We start from the raw sequence: 21,833 nt of genomic DNA, 5'->3' as shown, positions 1-21,833 counted from the left end.
TGGCAGCGTCTAAGTGCCTAGATATAAACTCCTAGTGTTAGGCTTAACTCCTATGAACTTCTCTTTGATTTCGAGCATATTATTTAGCTGCTCTGGCTTTCTTTCCCCATTAGTCAAATGGACAGCACAGTCTATCCTGGCCACTTCACAGAGTTGTAAGGAACAAATAAGGCAAGAGATGTGCTTTGAAAATGCAAGACATCATACCAAAGGAAAGGTTGTTGTCGATGCCTCTAGGACATACCTCACAGAAGGAGATCTCCTTTCTCATTAAGCTTTTTTTTTTTTTTTAATGGATCCCAAATTCTGTGACCGATTTTTTTCAAGTTGTTTCCATTAAAAAGTACTGATTTTTAAAAACTAATAACTTAAAACTGCCACACATAAAACAAATGGTCCACAAAACATTTATTCTCCTTTCCTGCTGAAGGGTTTACAATGCATTGTTATAATTAACCCGTCTTTTACTAGTAAACTGAAACGACCAACTGAGACGAGCAGGTCTGAGACCGTTCTCCCACCACTGGTTGAGACTGGGGTGGCAGGTATTTAGAGACAGGAAGCTGGGAGGAAGCATCAGGAAAGCATTGCTGGTAGCAAGGTAGACACACCTCACCAACACAAGCGAGAAACCTCATGGGATCATTTTATTCCAGTTCCTTCTGTTTAGAGTCGTGGACAAAGACCTACAGAGTCCACAAGATCCCCAGAGCAGTGATAGTGCAGTGCGTAGACTATTACTTAAAGCCACAAATAAGATGGAACCATGAAAGGGACTGGATGTGCTACATGCCCTTTGCCTGAGGGGCTTGCTGAGTTATGAATGCTGAACAGGACTCTGGAAGCAAGCTGATGAAGCACAGTAAGGAACTGGGACAGAGGTAGGGAGATGAACTTCGGTGATCCAGCTCTAGGACGGCTGAGTGCCTCTAAGGAGCAATTTGAGGGTAGCCCGGGACTTGGACAGGACAAATGACAACTTCCTGGAACAGACTGTTCCAGGACCAGAGAGGAAAGGAAATAGCCTGGCCCCATCCTGGGCAGTTCACAGGAGCTAGGGCGGGAAGTATTTGAAATGGAGCTAGTGCTCACAACATCAAGTGCCTTTTCAGTGGAGGAAGGAAAATGGGACAAGAAACCTGTGACATAGCATACACATCGAGTCAGTTTTCGTCACGGTGGGAATGAAGATGGCAAGAATGAGGAAGACGGTGCTGTGCAGGGCCGACAGCTCTGGGCTCAGACTAGGGCGTGATTACTGCTTCTGTCACTCACTTGCTGTGTGACCTTGAATATGCCAGTTTTCCCTCTGAGTCTCGGTTTTCTTATCTCAAAAATGATTGCCCCTCTCCCCATCTCATAAGTAGTTATGAGAGTTAAATGAGATGTTCTTGAAAGCAACTAACACATAATTCCTAGAATATGATTCCCAGTAAATGTTAGTTTATACCTTTGTTTTGGAGAGGGACTTTAGAAAACCTCCAGTGAGACATGCTGATTTGAAATTTCAAGCACTGGGAAAGCAAGGCCAACCTAGGTACCGTGTGGAAAGGCCTTTTTGACAGATGGAGAAGCAGCCTAAAAAGTCAGACAAGAAACTCTCATGAGAGGAAGGGTAGGTGAAGGGCAAAGTAACACTGGCTATAAATACAAGCACAAACACTGTCCCCTTACCAGCAGCTGTACTGTGAGGTTCCTCCGGCTTGTGACAAAATGGGAAGATAATAAGTACGGTCTATCTAGGCTTGACTCATTCCCTTAACTGCTCTGAAACACAGGAGAGGTTTTGTGTTCAATTATAGTAGTTTTCCTAAGCCTCTCCTGCTGCCACCGCCCCCCACCCACCACCCCCCACTATTTTTCTGGTATAATTAACTCTCTTCATTCATTGACTGTCCTTTCATCCTTGTTTTGTTGATTATATTTGCTTTTTAAATTATCAATTGCCTCAAATCCTTTCTGGAAGTATGGGTATGAAGCGGTAAAATAGTTTTAGTTTCTTCAGAAGCTAAAATTCCAAGGGTGGAAACCAGCTAGAAAACCAGAGTGAAACGCAGGATGGGGAAAGATAGGGAACTACAGGGAGGTATAAATTGACCTAGTTTTTAGCAGGAGTCACATCAGGGAAATCCTACTTCTGGACTTCTTTTGTAGCCAAAACATGACAGCAGCTGTTTTCATAAAAGCACAAAGCCTGGGAGTGAAAGGCCTTTTGGTTTATTTTATAGAAGAAAGGCCATGGTTTGCCAGAGGCTCTCTCATGGTGATCTGGTAGCAGACTAAGGTCTAACACTGACCCAGGTCTCTTGACTCTCATTCTGGGATTCTGTGTGCCGTGGTCCTCCTCATCTTTGTGAGAGTGAATTTCTGATGACAAACACCTGTACAAAACTAATAGGTGTGGGGTTTTTTTTTTCTTTTTTTCCAGGACCAAGTGCTTTCGGGGCAAAAAAGTCCTTGGAGATTATGATATCAAAGTGGAACAGGTAAACCACCCGGGAGCCCAGGATTGCACCTGCATCATTGTGAGGCCCTCTTGACACTCTGGAGTGAACCATCTGGTGCTGCCAAGTGGAAAGATCAGGGTCCATCACTAGCTTCTAGGCTCTCTACCTCCTCCCCCTACCCTTTCCAGGACGTCTCTCTCTATGAGACCTGGTCTTGAAGGCTGCATCTTTCGACTCCCCTGAGTTCTCTTCGTGGCTCTGGGGTCTGTAGGGAGGCAAGCAGTGTAGCTCTCAGGGCCCCTGGGGGTGCAGGGTCCTTGGGCTGAGGAACACTGTAGAGGAATGTCTTCCGAGGACACGGCCACACCTCCATACTGTGTTCGCAAGGTCTTGCTCGGTAGATGCATGTCTGCCACTTGGGTGTGCAGCCTCCAGTGAGGCCTCCTCTGTGCCTAAGGTTGCACTTCAGAGAGAGCTTAACAAAGAACACCTCCTGGTTTTAACGCAGTGAAGTCCTGAAAGGCTCAGTTTTTCTCTTCCCGTACCCTTTGCTCCATGATAAATAGAGATTAGGTCCATTTGAGTCGGGGGGAGGAGGGATGTCCACTTTACACAGAGCATGTATTTTCTATGTAACGATAGAAACTACTCATCATTCCTTACACAGTGTGCTGGGATTTACTGATTTACTGTTTCTATCCATTGCTGCATTCAGTTCTTAGAATAACTTGTTAGGCAAGGTTGATAAAAATTATTTCCATCTTATAGATGGGAGAAACTGTCCACCCAGAGAGAAAAAGTAACTTGCCTGAACATCTTATGCGTCTCATTGGGCCAGAGCAGCACCGAAACCTGATTTCCTAAATGAAAACTTAGTGCTTTTATGTTGAGACTGAGAAAGGGCGTGTTTGCCTCAGTTTGCATTCCTGCTTTGCAGAGAGGCAGCAGAAAAGATGCTGGGTGGGGAGTCGGAAGCCCTGAGTTTTGCTCCCATCTCGGCCAACAGTAAGCTTTGTTTGTCCAGAAAAGTCACTTAACTGCTCCTTTGATAAATAAGGATAATTATTTCTGCCCCTGCTGTCTTATAGAGTGGCTATGAGAGTAGATGGGATCAGTTTGGGAAAATGCTTTGCAAACTGTAAATACATGTTTGGTGGAAAAGATGCTGCTGCTGCTGCTGCTTTATGGGGGTGCCTCTCAGAGTCAGGACTGTGGGGCTTACTCCCCTACTGCTGATTTTATTTAGTTATGTTCTATCATAGTAAGAAACACATAAGGTGAAATCCACGCTCTTAATCCCCTCCTGTTATTTCCCAGGCGGAATTTTCGGAGCTCAACCTGGTGGCCCATGCAGATGGTACCTACGCCGTGGATATGCAGGTGCTCCGGAATGGCACAAAGGTGGTCCGGTAAGGTCCCTTCTGTCCTCGGGGTCACTGCCACCGTCTCTGGCGTGCCATGTGCAGTGTACAGACCTTGATGACATGTGTTGTATGGCGGTGGTGGAAGGAGGCAGAGAAAGCTGGCTCTGGCCCTTGGAGATGTCTTAGTTCCTTGGTGAAGGAAGCTCTGTGGACTCAGAGCTCACTGCCACTGGATGATTCCTGTCAGAGGTGTTGCAGGACTCTGGCCCCACCTCAGCCAGTGCAGCTCTGGACTTTTATCTCTCAGTGTATTTCAACTGGAAAACACGATTCCGTTGCCTTAAAAGAAAAGAGCCGGGGGGAGTTTAAAAACCTCTGCTGTGGTCCAGCCTCCCATTATACACGGATTTGCTTCCATTCACTCAGTGAGTTGGCAGCAGAGTCCTGTGTACTATGTGAGTTCTCTTAACACCCTTCCCAGTGTTCTTCTATCCTCCAAATTTCTGGGAACTCCTAAGTCTGATAGGAAAGCCTGGGTCAGAAGGGACATTGTGAGTGGAAGAAAATTTGCAATTACAAAGCACTTACACTGCAGGTGGGGTGCTAGGTGACATGCAGATGTCATCAATTGTAATACAACAATTCTCTGTGGGAGGTGATGAAGATTCCAGAGGAGGGAGCATGGTTTCCACATTGTTATTCTTTCCCAGGACTCAGCGTGGCTTCAGGGTTCCAGGCATCAGGGTCTTGCTCCAGATAGAGGCTTCACTTCACCCTTTTCCCTTTTTCAACCTGCACTGCCCTGACCCCGAGACCACCAGCGTCCAACAGGACCTGGTCCATGACAGGGAAGGCAGAATCAGGTGTCTGGAGCCGAATGTCAGGGAGTGTGAGCTCATCCATCCTGGAGACTGAGGAGGACAGAAAAGAGCTCCTCACCCTTGGTCGGGGAGCACTCAGGAAGCTCCTTCTAGAGACAGTGGTGGGCTCCCCCAGCTGCAAATGGAGTAGGTCATGGGGACCCGTGACACAAACGGGTGGCAACAAGAGGGCCCACATCAGGGTGCTGGGAGGGATGCGGCAAAAACAAGGCGGGCCTCTCCCGTCAGCAGTGTGGGGACCCTGGGCTGACCGCAAGCCTAGAGCTCAGTTTCAGTAACCGGGATGTAAGGCTTGGTCTCAGGCGTATAGACGGAGCCAGTTTCCCAGAACTTGGGCACAAGGAGGTCAGAGCACACACCAGCTGACTTGATGCTCACTCTCCTGAGTGACTGAGGAGGGGTCCTACCACCTTTACTTTGGAAGACTGATCTCTGAGCCCAGGTGGGGCTGGAGCAGTAGGCGGAAATAGGCTGGGTCCCAGGGCAGAGAACCAGGTCCATCACTGTACATGTGTGAAATGGCCGAGGCCTGGAGCCTTGAGGGGAGATGCTGTCTGGGAAGGTGAGGTTCCTCAGGAATCAGGGCATGAAGTCGGGGCCCTGATCCTATGGAGCTCTGCTGTCTGGAGGTGAAACACATGGAGCCTTCCCGTGCCCGGGAACACACTGTACTCTCAGCTTCCTGTAGCCAGTTGCTCAACCTCAGCTCTGTGGAAACATTCGTGCCCCTCCCTAAATCTGCTTTGGAGGAATAACACTGGGGTGTCTGGCATCTGTTCTAAGCCAGCCTGTACCCTGGTTCACCGGGGGAGCTGCTAGGGGCCCAGCATCTTTAAGAAGCAGCTTGAGGAGTCACAGCAGGACGCTGAGGTCAGGGATCTTTGGAGCAGGGCAGTGAAGTCAGCCAAGTGTGGTGTCTTCAGAGTCTGCTGGAACCCCAACTCCAGAGCCACAGGAGCTTCCACTCTCATCCACAGGGACACGGAAAATTCTTGTTGACTTAAGGTGTGGCGGTCGAAAAGTGTTTCTTCCCTCCTCCCTGACGGCTTCTGCACCTTAGAAAAAGACAGTGCTTAACCCAGCGGAATTGTTCAGTCGCTCAGTCATGTCCGACTCTTTGTGACCCCATGGACTGCAGTACGCCAGGCTCACTTGTCCTTCACCATTTCCCGGAGTTTGCTCAAACTCATGTCCTTTGAGTCAGTGATGGCATCCAACCATTTCATCCTCTGTCACCCTCTCCTCCTCCCATACTCAATCTTTCACAGCATCAGGGTCTTTACCAGAGGAAAAGAATTTCAGAAATCTGTTCAAATCTCCTTTGAGAAGTGCCTACATAATACCTAGTCCATAAGAGAACAGTCATAACAAAATGAGGGTCTTAGCTCAGGTAACCCCTTCCCTGTCTTGGGCTTTGGAGACGGGAGACAAGAGGATATGTGTCCTGAGGTTCTGGTTGGTGGCAGACTTGCTTCTACATTCTTTCCAGGTCCTTCCGGCCAGACTTTGTGCTCATCCGGCAGCATGCGTTCGGCATGGCAGAGAATGAGGACTTCCGCCACCTGATCATTGGCATGCAATACGCAGGCCTCCCCAGCATCAACTCCCTGGAGTCCATTTACAACTTCTGTGACAAGCCATGGGTGGTGAGTGAGTCCCCCTTCCCTCAGGTAAAAGGGCAGCATCCTGATCCTCTGTCTCCGGGTCCCCAGAAGGACATCTGTTGATCCAGACACCGTGAGGGGCCAGCTGAGAGGGTGTGGGAGGAGCTTCAGCTGGGGCACGGGGTGGGGCCGGCTCTCACAGTAGGACTTTGTTGTCACTGGCTGGGCTGCCTCTGCTGCAGAAAGGACCTTTGGCCTCACAGCAGAGTCACACAAAGATTCTGTGAAGGAGCCCTTCCAGGTCTGCAGCCATCAGGTATAGCAATAAAAACACCTAATTCTTGCCTCCAAAAGATCTAACCATTGGAAAGGCCTGAGGCCACTGGGGACCAAGGGGATGGTGCACCTCAGAGGGGTGTTAGTGTCAGAGTCCTACCAAGTGTCTCAGCAACCTTCAAATGAGATTCATCCACACACGTACCAAATCAGACACTTTTATGCTCTGGAAGTGCCCTCTGAGATAATTGGCTCTCACTCCTTCATGGCAGAGATGTGACCATTTTCTGAAAGAAGATAAGGAGTATAAGACCACTTACTATGTGATGTCAGCTTCGGAGATTTTCCTACATGAACTTCATTTAATCCTCATAATAGCTTTACAAGGAAGGTGTTATTATTATCATTATTATCAGTTTTTACAGAGAAATGAGACCCAGAGAGGATTCAGTAACTCTCCAAAATTTCAGAGCCAGGATTTCTCTGACACCGTCCCTCGCATAAGCGGGGTTACCATGTGAGGAAGAAGCTGGTTTGGTGGTCTCTTCCTGGGCTAGTTTGGGAATCTTGGAGGCAGTGGAAGCGTCTGAGCAGAGAGAAGAGTGCAGCTGGGAGAGGAAGCGGCCTGAGATGGTTCTAGGCTGCTCCAGCTTCCCCTCCGACCGCCGAGGAGATCCAGCTCCTAGAACTCTGCCGCTCCAGGCTGCTCCTCTCAGAAGGAAACACCTGCCCCTAGTCACATCCTTCTTTTCTTGTTTTTCAAGGGTTATTTCAGCTCTCACACACCGGCTTGCCAAGGGTCATGGCACTGGTGGCTGATTGTGGAGTTCGCAGACCCCAAGCTTCTCCCGCTCAGGGAGCTGGAGCGGGGGTGTTTTCTTTTTTTAACCAAAAGGACCCGTCACCTCTACTCTTTCACCTGAACTCAGTCCTCCTATTTCCTTGGGAGCCAGAGAGACCTGGCAGTGTGAGAGGAAGACCAGTGAGCAAGGAGTCGAAAGATCTGAGAGCTGCTGTAGCAGCCCCTCACTCAGCCTTTCTCTCTGTCTGGCCTGAGGGCTTGGAGTCCGAGAGTTCTGCAGAAACCAGCTGCAGGACCTGCGTGATTTGAATGGGTTGCTGATCACAGGAGAGCGCATATGAGGCCTTCAACAAGCTTCCCCTTAGTCACACGGCCTTCCGCGCTGCACTCATGCCCTAGCCCTTTCCTCCCTCACCCCTTCAATACTTACTAGAATTTGGCTCCCTCATAGCCACACAGGGTGATTCTGCTAGCATCAGCTTTTTTTCTGGGCTATCTCACTAATCAGCCTCCTGACTAAACCAGTCTGTGCCCTGGTTTCTTTGTCTGTAAACTAGGAGTGGAGGCTTCCCCAGTGGCTCCGTGATAAAAGAATCTGCCTGCCAATGCAGGAGATGCAGGTTTGATCCCTGGGTTGGGAAGATCCCCTGGAGAAGGAAATGGCAACCCACTCCAGTATTCTTGCCTGGAAAATCCCACGGACAGAGGCGCCTGGTGGGTTACAGTCCACGGGGTCGCAAAGAGTCAGACACGACTGAGCGACTGAGCATGAGGATGAAACGAGGAGTAATCGCAGTACCTGCCCCCAGTCCGCCAGCCTGGTGTCACAGCCCCCAGTGTTGGGGATCTGAAAGAAACTTATTCCGTGCTGCGTGTTCCAGAACTGTGCCAGCGGCCAGGGAGGGGCGGGTCAGAAAGCCTGGGCTGGGGCTTTGCCCCTCCTGGGATCTGGGATCTGGTGAGGGTTCACATTCTCACCCGTTCACAGTCCCAGCACATTGCCATTGGCATCGCAGGGGAACAGCAGGGCTCCCTGGCCACACACCAAGTTCTCCCTTCATTTTCACTAAGCAGCTGCCACACTAATGGCATTTTATATATTGTTCTTTGCCTGTTCATGGGGATGAACAAATCTGGTGACTGTGAAGGGGACTTCCCTCTGAGATGATGACTTTGGTGTGTGTTTTCTAAATGTCTCTACTGTGGCTGCTCCTGGCGTGAGGAGAGGTCTCAGCCATGTTGGGAAGGTTCCACCTTGTCTCTGAGCACATCCGCTATTTCATAGATTGCCCACGGCAGGCACATGGGGAGTTTGGAAGCAGAAGTAAGACCTATCAGTGAAAGCAGCAAGAGTGCCAGGGAGAGCAAGAGTGCCGCTGCCATATTGCTGCAGATTTATCTGAAAATCCTGTCACTCTATGTGGGGTTTTCTTAGAGGCAAATGCACAAGAGTGTAATTGAAGCACTTTATTTCCAGGAGGGATCAGGGTAACATATTAAATTCAGACTGATCTTGAAATCCCATTTCATCTGAGAAATCTTTCCTGATACATTGGATAAATGGTTATGCTGAGCATTATCTTCCTATTCATTGCCAATACCACCCCCAGCTCCAAGTGCGTTCTTTTGTCTATGTGGAGAGGAAATAACCCTTATCAGATATTACTTTTGTTTAATTGGTGACTGTATGCTTGTGACTGAGGCCGAGTTTCCAAGGAGGCAGGCAGGAGTTAGATGCCAAGCCTAGTGCTCTGAGCAGAAGGGACTACAGAAGGTGGAGGAGGGTAGCGTGAGCCCCCAGGCACCCAGCTAGTGCATGGGAACTGGCCGCCATCTTAGTCTTGACTGTGTCAGGACTCTGGGAGCCTGCCGGGGGCCTTCTTGGCATCAGCGTGGTGTCTGTGTAACTCTCCCACATGCTGGGAAGATAGGGCCCCACATGCCTTGGTGCTGTGCCAGGGCGTGGGCTGCAGCAGGACAGAGGTTGTGAGGCAGAGCTGGCATCAGCTGGCTGGGGAGGCTGGAGGGCCTCGGGAGCTCAGGCAGGTATCCAGACGCCGAGAAGGAGTCCAGTCATTCCAAGCGGCCAGCCAGGACCTAAAGGTCAGATGAGGTAGCGGAGGGAGTTGGAGAATGCAGGAAAGGTCTGAGGGGTGGTCTTGGCAGTCAGAGAACGTGGAAGAACCAGAGAACACCAGCAAGCATGGCCGGGTACAGTGACGAGCGTGCTGGGTGGGGAGAGGCCTGGGCCCCGTCCCCGCACAGCCCCAACGCCAGGCATGATGTGGGGGCCTGTGCTCGCCTTTGCTGCTCCGGCCTCGGTCTCCTCATCCGTGAGATGAGATGTCTGGCCTAGAGACTCTCTGAAGTCTCTTCCAATAATAAAATCTTAGGGCCTTGGGGGTCCATCAATCATACTTGCAGCCCCGGAGGAGGCCTCGAGATCTAGAGCCACCAACTGCGTGTCACTGAGGAAAGTGACCCAGAAACTCCAGTGTTTCTCAGCATTTCAAAAATAACAGATTCTATCTCTACTTACAAAAGGACCACAGCCAATGATCACTAAACAGCAGTCTCATCATGGAGTTTAGGAAGAAATATAATGAAAAGATTTTTTTTTTTTTTTGGTGTGGTTAAAAAGTTTGAAGAACTGATCAAATTCAGTTGTCTATTTTATACATGAAGAAAATGAGGCCTGGAGAGGAGACATCATTTGCCCAAGGACACCTAGCAAGTTCAAGGCAGAACAAGAAGAATTAGAAGACTCTGGTTTTCTAACAACCCAGCTCTGGCTTTTATTGTCTCCCCGTACCAACACACGTGCTAACATCACTGATTGAAAACAGGAACTGGGCTTTTGAAAAATATTCTATCTTTCCCTTCTTTAGTAAACAGAAGGTCGGTTTAATCTGGCAACTCTTCCTTCCAGCAGTTCCAGGTATCAGTGGCTTAGAGCGTGAGCCCAGTAGCACGAGAGAGAAGACCTGGATCACTGCCGCTGCCGGGGCTTTGGGGTGGGTGTGTGTGGAGGTGGGGAATGAGTGTGAACGGATTGAACTGGAAAGTTTCCTGTGGGAAGAGCATGGTCTCTTTAGAGCCTGAAAGGCAGCTACATGAAGGAGAAGGAAGAGTTATGGGTTAGGACTAAAGGGGTCTGGCTATGAATCTGGCTCAACTGCTGTGTGACCTTGACTGGGCAACCTCTCTGGGCCTCAGTTTCTCCACTTATAAAGTAGAGGGGTGGGCAGGGGACACCAGGGACGCTACATGTTCGCCAAAGGCAGACCCTGACATTTAAGTATGTGCGCTTCACCCCTTCTCCCTGGAGCTGTTCTGGCTTTTCACAGGTGAAGGGTCTGGTGAGTTCAGTTCTTAGATGAGCAGTAAGTCCAGAAGACGGGGTCTGTCTTTGCTGCATTCTATGATTCCATCCTCCCTTTCTTTTCCTTGGCATTTGAATTTCCAAGACTGGGCCCCTTGTTCCCCCATCCAGCTTCATCACTTTCCATCTCTAGGGATGATGGTGTTTAGAGTTATAGAGACCAAAATTTCAATGCCTGCTGTCCCTTTTTTTGCAGCACTGTGGCTTTAGGCAGTCACCTACCCTTCCTGAGCCTCATGTGTAAAATGAGGATGATAAAGAACCCTAGCTCATCAGTTTGATATGAGGATTAAATGAAATATCATTAACACTGGGTAGGCACTGAATGAATACTAGCTCACTCTCTCCCTTCCTCAACAGAAGCATATGTTCCTGGAGAATAGAGGGTGGGACACCTCTTTTATATCCTCAGAGCACTTTGTACAAAGCCCTCAGTGGAGCAGATGCTCAATAAATACTTGCTCAGTGGGTCGCCGTTTCGTCTGCCCCAGAAGCTGTCTGGGTAAACGGAAACCTTTGCTTCTCTTTTGCAGTTTGCCCAGCTAGTGGCCGTCTACAAGACCCTGGGAGGAGAGAAGTTCCCGCTCATCGAGCAGACTTACTACCCCAACCACAGAGAGATGGTAGGTGGCTGAGGGGCGCCGGCCTCTGCTGTCTGCGCCGAGCTGCCGCGTGGGCCTCTGAGGAGGGCCTCGGCCTCTCAGCCCGAGACTCCACTGAGGCCTCAGACAGCCCTCTGTCTCCAAGACAGAATAGGAAAGAGCAGAAACAGGGGCGTTTTATCAAAAGCTGAGAGTAACAACCTAGATGGATCAATAGTCAGAAGATCCTGCTGCTTGCGATTCTAGCCACAACTCACAGACGGTTATGTTCCCTCACCACGTGTCAGCATCCCAATCCGAAAGGAGAGTGGGCTTAACGATTCCTGGCCAGGATAGCTAACATGGCACTTGCATGATTTCAGTGAGATTCTTTAAGCAAATAGTCTGTGAGGAGTGTGGTGTGCTCCTCAGGTGTAAGCTATTGTTCCTGATATTATTCACCAGACACTTCCTCAAAATTCAGATAAGACAAGGGTTTCACTCTGCCTTCTCTGAGGCCATCCCAGGATGGCAGAAGGAGCAGAACGATGGGATAGACGGTTGGTACAGAGGCTGCCTCTAATGTTTTCCCCCATTCTTCTTCTCTGGCCCCACGTTCTCTGCCCCAGGCCTGCATGGTCAGTGGGTAAGCCTACTTAACCCACCAGTGGAGACTCTCTGCTTTAGCTTTCCAAGTCTTTTGCTCCAGGACAGAGATCTCCAGAAGGAATCTCCGTTTGCACCATTTCTGTGGAACCTTCTTCCAGTGTTTTCTGCATGCCTCAGCTTATCAGCAAGCTGTATAGAACCTTGGGGCCTTGGGAAGAACTACCTTCTCCATCTTTGCCAGAGCTTCCCCGGGAGAGGCCCTGGAACTTTAAGCACTTGTCCCTGATAAATCCTTAAGACCCGCATCAGGACAAGTCAGGAAGGCTTGTAGAGGCAGAGGAACCCTCAGGGGCTGTGCTTGTAGATTTCAGGGTGTCCAAGAGGACTGAGCAGAAGGCTGGGGGGAGCGGTTCTCAAAGCAGGCTGACCACTTGAAGAACTGTAACATTTGCAAAGTATATTCCTCACCTACCATCCTTTCCCCCAAGGGCCCTTGTGTTCTTTTTCTCCTGTCCTCTAGCCTAAAATGTGCCCTCAAGAGAGGACACCCACCCCCCACCGCCAAGATCTCTGTGAGGTTTCAAAAGCTAAGGGGGAATTTCAACTCTATAACAGAAAGGCTTTTTTTTTTTTTTTTTACGCTTAAAAAAGGTTTTGAAGTAGTAATGAAAACATTAGTAATCTAGTAGAGAAGGACTTTCTAAAGGAGACAGAGGAGAAGCCTTTTGGACAGCAGTTGAAGACATTAAGTCTAGTCAACCTGGAGAGACAATACCCAAGTCTATTCTTGTCTTGCTAACTGGGCCAGGCCCTGTGCCAAGAATGGTATAGAGGGGATTACATTGTAGGCTTCACACTGAATGACTCCTTGTCCCCCTTTGTCACTCCCCTAAACAGGTGAAAGCGTATCAGAGGATCAGAATGAGTTGAGACTGGAGGAGTAAATGAAACACAGCCAGAGGATGTTGTTCTTTTCATTTCTCCAAGTCAGCCTGTTTATGATACTGTCACCCACCTTCTGGCCTTATATCGCACAAGGCCACCCCATCTCATATGTATAACAGTCATCATTTCTCCCCTGTCAGATCAGTTAAGATAAAAAGAAAACACACTTATCTGGGGAGAAAAAGGAATAGTCCTAGCTTTGAAAACAGAAACTAAGCCAGAATCAGTAACAAATACCAGCTCAACTAGAAGGTTTGGAGGCAAGGATGAAGAGCTGAGGGTGGGAGAGAAAAGTCCTGCTACTTTCCCTAGCCCTTGGCGTGACGTGTTCTGGACTGGGGTCCCGGACACAAGCTGCCACACGCCCCATCCCTGCCCCCATGCTGGCCACACCATCCACCTGATACTTCCCCTTGTCTGGCATCCATGAAGCAGGTGGGGACAGCCAGCGCCCTGCCAGGAAGGAAAAGGGCTTGGTCTTCGGGACTCTCAAAGGGTTGTGGCGATCCCTCCTAGGGCTGGATGATGTCAACAAACTCCTTCCTGAGGGGCAAGCGTCCCTGGTACCAGCTACAGGTGCCATCAACATGCTTCATGCAGACATAATGCTGGGCCTGGTACCCGTAGAGCTTCCGTTCCAATAGCCAGTCTGTCCAGAGGCACTCGTTGGGAGCCGAGATGGTGCAGGGCACCATATAGCAGGTGGTGATCTAGAGCCATAGCCACACAACATCCAAGTGAGTAGGGTGTCCTTTTTCTGTTCTTGCCTTTCAGACTCCTACATGTTCTTACAGCATAGCTCAAATGCCCCCTAGCTTATAAGGTCCTTCCAAGTCTCCAAATTTCTCCCTTAGTTATCTTTCCCCTGTACTCTCCACATACAGTATTGCCTCCCAAAAAGCCCCAAGGCCCTTACTCTACCACTGACCTAAGCAAGTCACTTCACTTCCTACAGCATGAATTTCTTCACCATAAAATGGAAATCTTAACTCTTCACAAATTTGTTTTAAAGACTAAATAGCTTCAATAAATTAACCATTACAGGTCCTGGCAAAAAGAGTAGACTCTCTTTAAGTGGTAGTGTATTATCCCAGCCTGTCTTATATGATGGCTGCCTTCTCAGTCAGAATGCAAGTACCTTGAGATCAGGGACTACGGGCCTTGTTGCTTTCCCACCCCCAACTTTGAACGATGCCTGATCCATCACAAACCTCTAGTACAGCAAGTGAATAGGTCACGTGCATGGGAAGGAGGGAATACCGAAGGATGAGGCTGCATGGCCCTTCACCCACCCCCAAAGACCTTGGAAACGAACAGTCCTTACTTGGCAGCCACAGTTCAGATGGTAGTGGTGATTCAGACTTTCTCTCTGCAGAAAGGATAGGTTCTCCCAGGGCTCGATGTAGTTGCACAGATGGACAAAGACTTTCCCATCACTGAGGATCTGACCTTAAAGGGAAGATAGAGGAGAGCCCACATGAGGAGTCTGCTTGTGGAGCTCCAGGAGTTCTTAAAGAGGCGCAGAATCACAGCCTCCTCGGTATCTTGTGGTGGAAGTGGTGACATGGGGCTCAGTGAAGGAGCCAGAAAAACCTCTACTGTCTTTATGTCAAAGCCATTACCAGATGATGTTTGTATGAGTGAGAGTTGTAGGGCAAAGGCCTTTCCATTAGTGTGGTGCGGACAGAGGGATGTGGGCTTTAAGTCAAAATCTTGGCAGAAATCCCTTCTTTTCTATCATTTACTAGTGTGTGACCATAAGAAAGCCATGTAACTTCTCAGCTGAAAGATAAGAATAATAAGGTTATTGTCAAGATTAAATGAGAGAATGTCTGTGAAGTTCCCAGCACAGTTGTGGACCCACAGAAGATGTTTGATACATAGTAGGTCTCTCTTCCTTTTCAACCTTTTCCAACCTTTGTCCTGCTCCAGTGATATCTTGGTGAGTCTCTCCCCTTCTCCTTTACATATCACACTCTTTCCTATTTTCCAAAGACCCTTTTTAGTACCACCTTGTCCGCAAAGCCATCCCGGGCCATACTAGCCCTCACCTCTCTTAAAACTTCAGTCATTCAGTCATTTACTGGCTGAGCAACTACTATGGCCTGGTACCAGGAATACAGGAAATAAACATGACAGGATTTCTACCCCTAAGGAGCTAAAAACTAGTAGGGAAGACAAATTGTTGTTTTTGTTCAGGTGCTCAGTCATGTCCAATTCTTTGCGGCCCCATGGACTGCAGCACGCCAGGCTTCCCTGTCCTTCACTATCTCCCAGAGTCTGCTCAAACTCAAGTCCTTTGAGTCGGTAATGCCATCCAACATCTCATCCTCTGTCGTCCCCTTCTCCTCCTGCCCTCAATCTTTCCCAGCATCAGGGTCTTTCCCAGTGAGTCAGCTCTTCGCGTCAGGTGGCCAAAGCAGTGGAGCATCAACTTCAGCATCAGTCCTTCCCGTGAATATGCAGGGTTGACAACCAAGTAGAAAATGATACTGTTGTATGATTCTATACAGGATGTGGTATAAGAACAAAGGAAACACAGTTATCTCTGTCTGTGGAAGGGGTGGGGGCAAGAAGGGTGTCTAAGATGATGCTTGTGTTGGCGTTGAAAGGATGGGTAGGAGTTCAGCTGCCAGACGAGTTGGGGAGGGACTTCTGGACACTGGGGCAGAAGGGCACAGCCCTGCAGAATACCTTTTGCACCTGCAAGTAGTTTAAGCTCCAGGGGAAATGAGGGCCTGGGAACGGTCACTGAGTAGTGACAGGAGGCAAGGCTGGGGAGGTCAGCTGGGTCTGGTCACAGAGGGTTTTAGGCAGAAGGGCTGCATCTTCTCCTGCGGACCATGGGCACCACGGATGAGTTTTCAGTAAGCCTACGCTTTGTCATTTAACCCCACCTTCGGGTGGACTTGACCTCCGTGAGGCAGCCAGCACATGTCTGCATCCCTGGTGCACTACAGCCCCTAGCAGGGGGCAGGTGCTCAGGAAGGAGGTGGCCCCGTCAGCTGGTCCTGGGACCTGGAGGGCTCAGGGGCCTGCCCTGCCCCTGCTCTCCCATCCAGAGGTGCCCGGATCAGCACAGTTCCACATCCTCAGACTTGGGGGGCCCCAACCTGCGTGGCCTCCAACACCTGTGACTTCTTAGATTTGAACTGAGGGAGCTCTTTGAGGACTGTGGCATGTTAGTGCATCTCCGCTTGCCTGCCCCAGGCCAGGCAGTGAGGAGGTGGTCACTCATTGCTGAACGGATGGACAGAGAATGGAATTCCTCCTTCCGTTCTCCCCACCTGCTGTGTTTTTCTTTTCCAGGCCTTCTTTCTAAATATGTTTTATCCTTTAGGGAAAATGTAGATCCCACTTACACAATGAAGGCTTCCCTAGTGGCTCAGATGGTAAAGAATCTGCCTGTAATGTGGGAGACCTGGGTTTAGTCCCTGGGTTGGGAAGATCCCCTGGTGAAGGAAATGGCAACCCACTCCAGTATTCTTGCCTTGGAGAATCCCATGGACAGAGGAGCCTGGCGGGCTACAGTCTGTGGGGTTCCAAAGAGTCAGACACGACTGAGCGACTACACTTTTACTTTCACTTTACACAGTGAGGCTTCCCTGTCTACAGCCACACAGATACCTTCCCTGAACAACAAAATAATTCAGTATTGCGTTCATTCAGTCATGGATTAGACTCTTGTGAGGTACTTTAACTATTCTGTCCCAGTCGGGGCAGCATGAGGAGATCTGCCTGGGCCCAAGGGCTGGGAGACAGAGTCGTGTTAGAATCAAGGCTGCTGTTAGGGCCTGTGCTTTACTGCACTCTCAGAAGAAGGCTTTGGGTGTGAGTCAGTCACGAACCAAGAGTGCGAGCCGCCGTGGCCGCCTAAAGCTGATGCTGCCGTAGGCTACAGCGACTACTACGTGTATGTTGTGTGTATGTGGGGGTGAGGTTGCGAATGCACAGTCCTCCTTTATTCTGTGTGACTAAGACCTCCCCTGCAGTGTGGTCCCTGGTTCAGGGTCCAGTGCTGGGGAGGGACGGGGACAGGCTCTATCCCGCTGAAAGTGGCCAGGACAGGAAGGGGTCTGGGGACCACGGCCAGCAGAACCTGGAGCTAGAGTACATGTATCTACTGTCCTCAGGCCTCTGAAGGGTCATCCTGGAACAGAGGGCAGAGCTGAACCCACCAGGGGCAGTTTCAGAGCAGCAGAATTTGGCTCAAGATACCAAAAACCTTAGGCTTCCCAGATGGCTCAGTGGTAAAGAATCCGCCTGCTAATGCAGAAGGTGCAAGAGACGCGGGTTCGATCCCTGGATCAGGAAGATCCCCTGGAGGAGGAAATGGCAACCCGCTGCGGTATCCTTGCCTGGGAAATCCCATGGACAGAGGAGCCTGGCAGGTTACCATCCATGGAGTCGCAAAAGAGTCGGACACGACTGAGCATGCATGCACCAAAAATCTTACATCACTTAAAGCCGTTTGGAAACAGAACCAGCTGCCCTAGGCTGGAACAGCAGCCTGTGAACTAGGAAGGCAGTGGCACTCACAGGGAGGTTACCAAGGCTTCTGCCAACTCAGGCTACCTCTTAGTAACGCAGCTGTTTTGTGCCCAAGAAAATGCCACCTGGCTCAGCTTGCTGCCCAAGGTCAGCTCAGCTGGGCTCCTCCTTGCCTGCGTTCCTAGGGCAGAGACTCATAGGGCCACTGCTGGTCTTTAGCTTACCAGTCAGGAGATACTGCTTCTGGCTGTTAGCTTCCAGTTTCACCCCACAGAGGGAGGAATCAAAAGGCGTATAAATATACTGAATATCGTTGACTTTCTCAAACCCTTTGAACATCTGAAAGGCAATTACGAAAGAGCAGTATTGAGTCAGTGAGTGTACTTTATATCTTAACAGGAAAAACTTTTTCTTAATCTAAAAAAGTTAAGTGAAAGTCTAGTTCAGGACTCGTTGCACACAGATGACACAACTGGGTCTCATCTCCCTAGAAATAATTAAACCTTGGTTTCTTCCAGTGAGAAGGGAGGCGCCTCTAGCAGCCCCATGCACAAACACTGAGGGCCTCTCCTGCACTGTCCTCTGGCTCTGATGGCCTGTCCCCTACACGTCATCCACTCCAGTATCTGTACCCCTAGCATCACTGAGCCAGGCCACCCGAACCACCAGCCCCCCAGCCCCACCCCCCCAGATCACAGCCCCCAACTCCTTCTAACAGCCCAAGGGGGTGACACCCTGTCCTGCCCCCATGTACCTTTATCTGTTTGATTTCATACCGGATCATTTTTTGAGGGTCAGCAGGGTCTGCGCTGGCAGGAACTACCTTCTCACTGGAGATCTTGGCCCGGATAGCTGCACAGGAAGAGAAAAGAGGGGACCTTCAGCAGCCTGTGGGAGCGATCCTCCTGGGATCTGGGTGACCTGTGGCCCCCTGGAGAATTCTGCAGAGGGGTTCTGGGTTTAGGTCTCAGTGGGTTTCGAGGAAGATGCTGCATGTAAGGGATACTCCTCTCTAATTTCTGGAAGTTCCAAACTCCTCGGGCCTACCAGGTCCTTGAGTCTCTCCACTCTGCCTGCTGGTCTGGGGAGTCGAGTTCTCCGCAGCCCAGAGTACAGTGGGGTGGAGACGGGCAGGGTGGAGGAGCCACTTGAGGGCAGTCAGTGTGTAGTCATCCACTGCTGTAGCCCAGGACCTCAGAGAGAGCCCAACCGAGCTGACGTTGGCAAATGTTTATTGAAATAATAAATATCCTCACTGTGCACAGAGGTAGTTCATCTCTTTGTCATTTGGGTATTAATCAAAACCTGTTTCCTCCATGCCTGGTCTAACACTGGGTCCTAGGCCCACAGGCACGATTAAGGACAGGGCCCCCACCCTGCGGAACTCTTGGTCTAGTGGAGAACACTCTTACAAAGACCAACAGCACAGCACAGTAGGAGCACAGAGATACTGGAGATGCTGTGGTAGCACCAGGGGTCAGGAAGCCTTCAGAGAAGAGGAGACCCCCTAGTTTTGAGGGATGAATAGGAGTTTGCCAGGAAGTTAAGGGTTTTTGAGGAAGGGCATTCCAGGCAGAGAGAAAGTGTAAAGGGTGAGTGTTGGAGTGGGGTGGTGGTGACAACCTCAGTTATAGGCTTGGATACAGAGGGATGTTTGTCATGAAAGCCCAACCCCCTGAACCCTCCCCCCCCCCAACCCCCCTAACCAGTGGATCAGAATAATCACTGGGTAGTTCCAGAGACTTGTTCAGTGACATCCCATAACTGCAGTAGATAGGGGAGAGGGGATCACTGTGGAGCCCTTTACACTGTCTTTGTGCTCATTCTCTCAGTTGTAGCTGACTCTTTGCAACCCCGTAGACTGTAATGAAGCCCGCCAGGCTCCTCCATGGGATTTCCTAGGCGAGAGTATCGGACTGGGTTGCCATGCCCTTCTCCAGCGGATCTTCCCGACCCAGGGATCGAACCCTTGTCTCTTGAGTCTCCTGCATTGGCAGGCGGGGTCTTTACTACTCCGCCTCCTGGGAAGTCCTACACTGTCTTTTATTTTCTGGCAAGTCAGCGGGTCTCTGCGCTTGCAGGGTTGCTATGGCACCGGCCCGGCCCAACCCACCGGCCGCAGCAGGAGGCAACTGGGGCGGGATTTGAGCTCCACCCCTTCCCCCCGAGACTCCAGGTCTGCTGCGCGGCCCCACCTCGACCCCACACACCCCCACCCACAGCTGGGGCCCTCGAGAGCTCCCCCGGACTCACCGAGCGCAGAGTGGCAGACGTGCTGCTGGGGATGCGCGGGGGCGCAGCTGCACGCCTCGCCCAGCCCCGGCGGCCGCAGCAGCGCCAGCAACCGCAGCAGCAGCGCCCAGCTCGGCGCGGGCCGGGGGCTCCGGGGCATGTCTCCGCAGGGCTGCGACTGAGCCTGCGGGGACTGTCAGACCACAGTGCCCCTCCACGGCTTCTCCAGAGCGCGGCGCGCCCCTCGCCCCCGGCTTTATGAGGTGGACCCAGAGCCAATCCCGCCCCGATGGGCTCCGCCCTCCCTTGGCCGCAGGCCACCCTGGGGCTGCCGACCCGCGGCCCTCCTGGCCGGCAGGCTTGGTAAGACGCAGAGGAAAGCCGCGAGAGTCCCCGGTGCTGTTTCCGGGCCTGAGCCCTCTTGAAGTAGAGGGAAGGCACCGGGAAAGGGGATGGCGTCAGGACAGAAGGACAGGGCAGCGTAGACAGATGCATGGGGGTGCAGAGCCCAAGGGGCTGTGACTCAGGCAGAAGGGACGAGCGTGCGGAGAGGCTCAAACAGAAAGAGAGGCACAGCAGAGTCAGAGAGAGGCAGACAGAATTACAACAGGCAAGAGAGACGGCGGCAGAGAAGGCCGGACCTCTTGCTGAGCGGCACACTGGGAATGAGACAAGCTCCTCAGGGCTTCTTTCAGCTGCAGGAAGTGTTTTCAATGCTCTATTTATGAGGCTCCAAAGCAACAGCAAACAGTAATGGAACAGGACAGGGAAAGTTGGGGGTGTGTGTGTGTGTGTGTCTTGGCTCTGTCGGCTGGGGGGTGGGGAGAGACAGCGGAGAAAGCAGCCGCTGCCTTAGAAACCCTTTCCCGTTCCCCTTGCTCATGCAGTGCTCTTTGAGGGGCTCAGAGCGTGGGGTAAGCCCATCACTCGGGGCAAACCTGGGCCCTCAAAGCCCTTTCTCTGCTATTGGCCACCCTTATTTCCTGTCTCAGGGCCTTGAGAGAGTGCGTCTTGTTATAGAGGGTGGTGCAGCTTTGAAAACAAGTGAGGCACTCGGGGCGTGGGGAGCCCTGTGTGCTGTTTGACAGACAGCATAGTGAGTAGAGAGAGACCCGCAGGGTGGTTGTAGGATGTTTCCACACAGTCTTCCACCAGACAGTAGGAGGCTGGGTGCAGATTCTGTCCCTCAGGAGCTTCATAGCCTTGCCTCTCTGGGCCTCACTTACTTCTCCATAAAGTACGGTGAACTGAACTTGAAGCTCCTTGACCCAGCCTCAGCTGGCCTCAGCCAGGAGTGCTGAAATCCTTAGGTCAGGCACTCCCAGTATCTGGTCACACTCAGGATTGCCATGGGAATCTGACTTTTCATCAGAGTCAATAGTATATCCTCTGAAAGACAACTTTTCGTCTTGATGTGGTCATGATGTTTGAAAAGAACACAGCTGAGAGAGAACTGAGCCTGACTAAGAAAGGATGAGGTTTGGCATCCAAGTTGGTTCTTCATGCAGACCCAGCCAGGATAAAGTCTGATGTGTGATTGGACAGGATCTTGAAAGCGTCCCGTTCGGCCTCTTCGCTTGGCAGATGTGAAGGCTGAGCCCCAAGGAGGCAAACGGACTTGCGGAGAGACTGGGATGCGGGTCTCCTGACATCTGGTCCCCTCTACCATGTTACTTCTCCCATGGCCACTTTGTAACAGCTTGAAATCCTGCCTTTAGCGGGTGGCTTTTCTTCTTTTAAGTCTTTGTGGTTCCTCTAGTTAAAATATGACTGTCTCAAGGCAGTGGTGAAGGACAGAGAAGTCTGGCGTGCCAGCCCCATGGGGTCGCAGAGTCAGACACGACTGAGTGACTGAACAACAAGGTCGCATTTACCCCCTTTTAAGCATCTCTCTTGAATGGTAAACATGCTGAGTTATTATGTTAGCTATCTTCCAACCCAAACTAGGCAGAAATCTGCCTTTGCATTCTGAGCTGTGTTCGGTGGTGAGTTTGAGGTGTTGGTGAGCAAGGAAGAGAGTGTGAGAGGGGAGAAAAGCCAGGTTCAGTGCAGGAAAGCTGGACCCATGAAGGTTGAAGCAATGAGTCTTAAAGATGCAGAGAGTACCAAACAGGAGAACAGGCTCCTTGTAGTTCTGCCACTAATATGCTGTGACCTTAGGCCAGTCACTGTCACTCTGTTTTTAAATTTTTTAATTTCTGATGCAAATAGGTTGCACT

General features: G+C 50.7%; 2 protein-coding genes across 2 annotated transcripts in view; one reads left to right on the top strand and one right to left on the bottom strand.

Moving 5' to 3' along the window:
* The window catches only part of SYN2 (synapsin II), a 149,516-nt gene that overhangs the window by 98,037 nt on the left and 29,646 nt on the right, over window positions 1–21,833 (top strand). Inside the window, exons 2-5 of the mRNA XM_043885843.1 lie at window positions 2,429–2,486; window positions 3,765–3,856; window positions 6,182–6,338; window positions 11,290–11,379. Of these exons, the coding sequence (XP_043741778.1) occupies window positions 2,429–2,486; window positions 3,765–3,856; window positions 6,182–6,338; window positions 11,290–11,379 (397 nt within the window). The remainder of the gene's footprint in view (window positions 1–2,428; window positions 2,487–3,764; window positions 3,857–6,181; window positions 6,339–11,289; window positions 11,380–21,833) is intronic.
* Window positions 10,145–20,298, bottom strand: TIMP4 (TIMP metallopeptidase inhibitor 4). Its single transcript, XM_043885844.1, has 5 exons — window positions 19,636–20,298; window positions 18,137–18,234; window positions 17,607–17,721; window positions 14,216–14,340; window positions 10,145–13,601 (listed from the first exon to the last, which is right to left on the bottom strand). The coding sequence occupies exons 1-5, from the start codon at window positions 19,772–19,774 to the stop codon at window positions 13,404–13,406; spliced, it is 675 nt and encodes a 224-aa protein (XP_043741779.1). The 5' UTR covers window positions 19,775–20,298; the 3' UTR covers window positions 10,145–13,403.

Source organism: Cervus elaphus, chromosome 24, assembly GCF_910594005.1.
Source record: "Cervus elaphus chromosome 24, mCerEla1.1, whole genome shotgun sequence".
Classification (NCBI taxonomy): Eukaryota; Metazoa; Chordata; class Mammalia; order Artiodactyla; family Cervidae; genus Cervus; species Cervus elaphus.
Note: the sequence above shows the minus strand (reverse complement) of the source record. Positions and strands in the feature narration are given on the sequence as shown.